The sequence below is a fragment of the Choristoneura fumiferana genome, chromosome 18 (genome assembly GCF_025370935.1).
Source record: "Choristoneura fumiferana chromosome 18, NRCan_CFum_1, whole genome shotgun sequence".
NCBI lineage: Eukaryota > Metazoa > Arthropoda > Insecta > Lepidoptera > Tortricidae > Choristoneura > Choristoneura fumiferana.
The window spans coordinates 17,131,246-17,137,474 of NC_133489.1; the positions used below are offsets into that span (position 1 = coordinate 17,131,246).

Here is a 6,229-nt window from a genome sequence, read left to right on the forward strand (position 1 = left end):
TAATTTCATCTAAATCCGCCCATTCGTTTTACATGGAGGAGAAACAAACATAATACATATATACATGCACACGCACACAGCTACCTAACTTATTTATTTGTAAATCAAAAATGCCGCTACTCGACGCTAGATGGCGTAAGCTCTACTTTACGCCAACTACATTTCATTAAACGTGTGAAAATAAAGTCTCAATACAGAAAGTTTATTTCAATTCGGATACAGTTATCTTGTTCTCAAAATACGCCTCTTTCGTTTTGGATGATTTATATTTCCCTAGCTAAGAATGTAGGTAACATCACCCACCTATCATTATTAGATACTTTACAATGTAACTCTCGTAATCGTAAGTCGCTATTGTATAACACTGCGTGTAGGTATTTATACAAAAGGTATAAACGTTGCGTAGTCAATCACTTCGGTAATAATAGTGATACCTAGTACATAAGAGTGAGATGCGGTTTGTTCGGCGAGTGGCATCCTCGTTATCATAGCTGCGGGCGACAGAGCGCGGGGCGGCGCGGCCCGGGCCCCGCCCGGCCGCCACGCCTCGCGCACACGGCGTGACCATGCCGCCGCCACCGCGCGAATCTTAGAAACAAGCCACCCTACTCGTACATTTCTTTAACGGCGATGGCGATCTGGAGCTCGCCGGAGCGCATGCTGCCGCTGTCGGAGATCTACCGGTTCATCACGGACCGGTTCCCGTACTACCGGCGCAACACGCAGCGCTGGCAGAACTCGCTGCGCCACAACCTCAGCTTCAACGACTGCTTCGTGAAGTGCCGCGCCGGCCGGACCGGCCCGGCAAGGGCGCCTACTGGACGCTGCATCCGCAGGAAGGAACAGGAAGAGAAGGATAACGTTGCGCCTGATATAACGATACATTTTATTTTGAAAAGTTTCAAAATAAGTGAGTGTCAGTATGAAATTGCTAAATAGGGAATATTACTGCAATTTTATCCCGTCAGAGTGCAGCACTAGCACATACCATATGTGTGTTTTTTATGTTTATAATGTATATTTTGTTTTATTATGTTTATGTTTTATGAGTAGTAAGTAGTCACCAGTACGCTCGCCGTTCATCGCATTTTCATACAAAAGTAGTTTCGTTCTAATTTACAAACAACACACTGAAACAAAATAAAATCAATGTAACAAAATAATTTTAAGTTTTGTATGAGATATGGAAATTCGTTAATGTTTTTTTGTATTTTATTTTAACCAAACCTAATTACATATAAGCATCGTAATGACTGCACCCATTATAGTTGAAAAGTTGTATTCTTCTTCTTGGAAACGACTGGAGGTAGGTATTAATAAAAGTTACTTCCTTTAAAGAACCTATCTTAACTCAGATGTCTCTCGACTAACTATAGAGATTGTTTAACTTCCCACCTCATGACTCTACGAGGTAGTAATTACCTACGTACCTAAATATGAAACTAGAAACATGTTAATGTTAAAGTTAATGATATGAAATTATAAGATAACTATATAGCCTTTAGCCGCGGGGTCGCACGCGTAAACCTTTAGATCTATCGCAATTGAAATTCTGGGATTTCTAAAACATTCCTAGAGGAATTTCCAAAAATAACAGCATGGTAAGTTGCCAAAAAACACCCGTGCCTAATTTAATGTCTCCAAAAATCCTGGAGGTGGTAATTTTGTTACTTTTACCAGAGCCCGTGGGAGTAGCAAGATAAAAAGTATAAGTCCAGGCATCTCCATACCAAATTTTATCCAAATCCATTCAGGCGTTTTAGCGTGGAGGTAATAGACTCACGCACTCACGCATACATGCACATACAATAGTTATTTGTGCAACAAGAGAGCAAAGTCGTTTTTTGGTGCGAGTGTTGATTTTGAATCCCGAGGAAGCGAAGGATTCTATACCTACCTAATTGAATCACGAGCGTCAGCGAGTGGTTCTAGGTTAGAATCCTGAGAGCATCAAGGGATTCAAATACACGAAATGCAAAAAAAACTTTGGTCTCGTGTGACACATACAATTTTTCACCTCAGCAGCGAGAACATCATTTAAATGTAACATAAGAATAAAATCACATATACCTACCTGTTTACAAAACAAACACATTTTTTTTTAATAAATCCGATTATAAGAAACAAATTATAATATCACATTTAAACCATAATAAAGTGTCCAGTAGATACAATACAAATCAACAATCATAATAACATGCATTGTATATGTATATGTATATGTATATGTCACACTTATTTTTTAATACTGCATAAAGCCTCATCTTGAGGTCATTAAAAGTTTGAACATAACGTATAATTTATTATAAATAACCTTTAAATATGAATTTAATTAAGATTTCTTACATAAACATAAATAGATTTGTTAAAAACTGATTCAATTAAACAAATATTTATTCCAACTGTAGGGCAGTATACGGAATTCTTTTATAAAAAAAAACAAGGGAAGCGGCTTTCGTGCAACGAGGTGCAACTTTATTAAAAGATCGGGAAAATTTACATTTTGGAAATATTTGTTGTCATGTATCAATATATTTTAATACCAAAAATTTAATTTATGATTGTAATCAACACATTTGATCCTATTTCTCGCTTTTTTCGTGTTGAAGTGAAATGACAGATCAAAGTATAGTTCAAATATTTGGAATTCAGTGTGTAGACTCAACACTGTACTCAGCATTTAAAAAAAATAATTAAAAAGTTACTTTGTCTCACGGAGTGAGCAAAATGCGATTTTGCTCACTGATTTCTCATAGCAAAACCTGCCTGTTTGCGGTGCTGAGGTGAAAATTTAATTTCTTATTTATAATACAAAGAAGTAGAATAGAACCAACCAGGTGAGCAATAAATGCCATATATTTTTATTGTATGATTTAAAACTACATACACATAGGTAGGAGCAATTTCTCTTATGTAATTTGCATAAAAGCTATTCTCTTTTCCTCGACTAACGAATCGCAGTTCACAAGTGTGTCGGCAGTTGATATATTATATCAACGCACTATAAAATATTACGTTTTTCATGGGTTTTGCATGGCGTATACATGATTTTAAACTGTTAAAATTTGATAAATTGCCTTGCTTTAGTTCGTTTAAGCTTAAAGAAAGGAGGGTATTAATGTAATCGGTCGATTCAGGCAGCGTGACGAGCGGGTGTTGGGTACTTGTCATTTTTTGTTATTTATGTGCAACGGCTTGGTTAGGGGCTGTTTTGGTAATTAATATAGAGAAATGGTTAAATTGAGAGCCCGTTTACCCCCGGGCGGGCGCAGCGAACACCTTTCGGGGTCGCTATCGTTTATTAACTCTGATGTCACCAATTACACACTAGTTTAAGGTTGGATGGGGCTGAGAAGGCGGCTGATGTAACAACGATAATCTTAATGGGTTCTGGCGTTTTAGCTAATATAATAATAATAATAACGATGAATAGTTCGAGATATTAAGAGTTAGAATACTAATCCAACTTATAAAGACCATCACTACTAGGTATAGTGGCTCTTTTCTGGTGTAGAATTGAAGATGTTCACTGAACTCCCTATTGTTGTTTTAATCTTATGCACAGAATTCCGTGCCTTAGGTAGTTTTAAGCAAATATTCGTTTCTTATGTTTGAATTAAATTAATTTATTACACACACACACATATATATTGATCGAAATGTGTTTGTAAAACAAGTGGGTACCTAGGTATAAAAGCAAAAGAAGAGATAGGTAATGTTCACATAGGTTCGCCTATTCGTCACCTCACCTACCCACGAGTAGTTTTACGATTTTTGTTGCATTATCGAATAATTATGTTAATATTTGTCATCATGTTTCTCATTTAAAATATGTTTATTGTTTAAACCCACATACCCTAGACACCTACGATTACATAAAATAAATAACAAATTTCAAAACAGAGATTTAACATCCCGAGCCCATAGATTTCCACTTTTATAGTGAAAATTCCAATATTTTATAATGTATTATAGGTACCTACTTAATCAGCAAGTAAATATACCTATGTATAATCTTTTCAAAGAGACAATAATAATTTGAAAGAACATTAATCCATCATACACCTACAATACCCATGGTGTTGTAGATGTTTATGGGCGGCGGTGATCTCTTACCATCAGGAGACCCACTTGCTCGTTTTCCATTCAGTCGAATAAAAAAAAAACAATGAACTGCAACCTTTGAGCCTGCTTCCTACTCCAAAACTACGTTAAATTTCCCAATTAGCATCCAAATTGGTCACTTGACCCCTTATTTTTTTTAACTTAGATAACATTCGTTTGTTCGAAACATTTATTGAGCTTTTGATTCTAGTGTTGCCAACTTCAAAAACTTTCAAAAAGCATTCAAGAAAATTCGTTTGTTTGTTACGGTAAGTACATACTTACAGTTAAGTACTTACTATTTGCAGATTTTGAACGAGTAATAAATGATAGGTTCGTATTTTCTCATAAATAAGGAATTAAATTACAAACAAATTTCCTGATAGAGTGAGAGATAAGAATTTCGTTTCGCAACTATGCTATTATAGGTAGTTAGCTACAGCTACTTACTTGGACGATGACAAAGAGAGGCTCCGGCGAGAGCTATCGGTTGCAGTCAGCGATATACCGGTCGGTTCACAATGACGGACGTATGGCGTCGAATTGCTCATTGTCAGCGAGGTAACCGACTCGACCAGGTAACTATACTTACTCACTGGAATTTATAAATGCTGACTATCTAAGTAAGGACGTACCTAAGCTTGCTAATAACGCTATCGCTCCGGTAGCGGAGGAGTAAGGAAAAACAAGATAAGAAAGTGGTAGGTGTCATTGGGCCAATCAATTAATTACTTATCTACGGAACGATGCACGATGGTAGGATACACTATTAAGTATGGACTTTACCTCGTGGTTTTGTTCCCATGGAAGAATGAAAATGAAGACTCTCCATCCCAGGGGTTTCTAGACAAATTCCTCTGTAATTGTAGACTTTACAGTACTGGCTGTGATGAGCTCATTTACTTAATTAACCAATCACAAACACAATAGAATACAAACGTAAAAAAAAATTGGCCAACTAGCTATTACTACCTAACAAAATTGTTCAGCATTAAGAGTTTTAGGTCATGTGAGGAAATAATAAGTATAATATAAGAATAATAAGAATAAGAATAAGAATAAGAATGGTTTATTGGCTGATAAAAATAGATACACATACAGAAACACTGAAATATACACATCCATGCCTATTCCTACCTGCCAAAATGGCCGCCACTCAGCTATGTGTCGCGAAAAGATCTGAAGATTATTTCGCAACACTGATTTTCAGTGACGCCAGCCAATATGGCGTTATTGTCATGCATGATATATATAGAGCTACTAGCTACTAGCAGTGGCTACTACATAGCTACACTCAAAAATTTGTATTAGTTGCAATGTAATAAGACTAGATGGCGGCACTAAACACTGTCGGCACACCGGGGCATCGATAAGGCTCTTCACAATAGGTGCTTGCGGTGTCCGGAGCCCTATAACAAATATTGGATGTCCAGCCGTAATGAGATGAGCCTAAATAGAGTAGGTAGGTAGGTACCTCACACAAAATACAAAATAATACCCTCCTGCCTACCCGCTAGAAGAAAATAATGCCTACTTCAAACAAGTTTTAAAATCGAACGCCATAAAACGAATACGATTTTTTATTATGAGGCTTGTTATGTTACTACCGACAAGCTTCCTACTCATTCCAGTGAAACGACATAAAACGGAAAGCTCAGCAAATCAATTAAGTTGTTGCAATAAAATTTTATCTCGGCAAATAGTTTTAGGCGTCTATTTTCGATTTAATTATTCATACAAATAGTTGCACCCAGTTAATTTGATTTCGAATAGAATTTTTATTTTATTTGAAGTAATAATTCAATAAATTTGGATGCGAATAGTGGCTGTCCGAGGAAGCAATTAAATGCTGACGCCTGGTTAACCAGTTCTAGCGGTACAGATTAATAATCGGTTTGGATGGTTTGATTGACTAGCGATTTAACTAGTTAGCATCCAAAGACAATTATAATTACTAGGTACTATAGCACTGCTTGACTTGCTAGCTGCGAATGCTGCGAGTAGGTACCTACGCTACGCCGCAGCAGGCGTAGCGTAAGTTTAATGTGCATCGCACCTGTTAGTACCATTGGGTCGCGGGCGGTATTGGGATGGGTCGTGCGAATTGTGTGTGCTTTAATTAGCA

General features: G+C 36.9%; 1 protein-coding gene across 1 annotated transcript; it reads left to right on the plus strand.

Moving 5' to 3' along the window:
• Window positions 1–564: 564 nt before the first annotated feature.
• Window positions 565–969, plus strand: LOC141437572 (fork head domain-containing protein FD4-like; the record flags this gene model as incomplete). The annotated part of the gene is given in 2 exon segments (XM_074101003.1): window positions 565–778; window positions 781–969. Coding segments are annotated over 2 exon segments (294 nt in total), but the record flags the coding sequence as incomplete, so codon positions are not given.
• Between the last annotated feature and the right edge of the window lie 5,260 nt (window positions 970–6,229).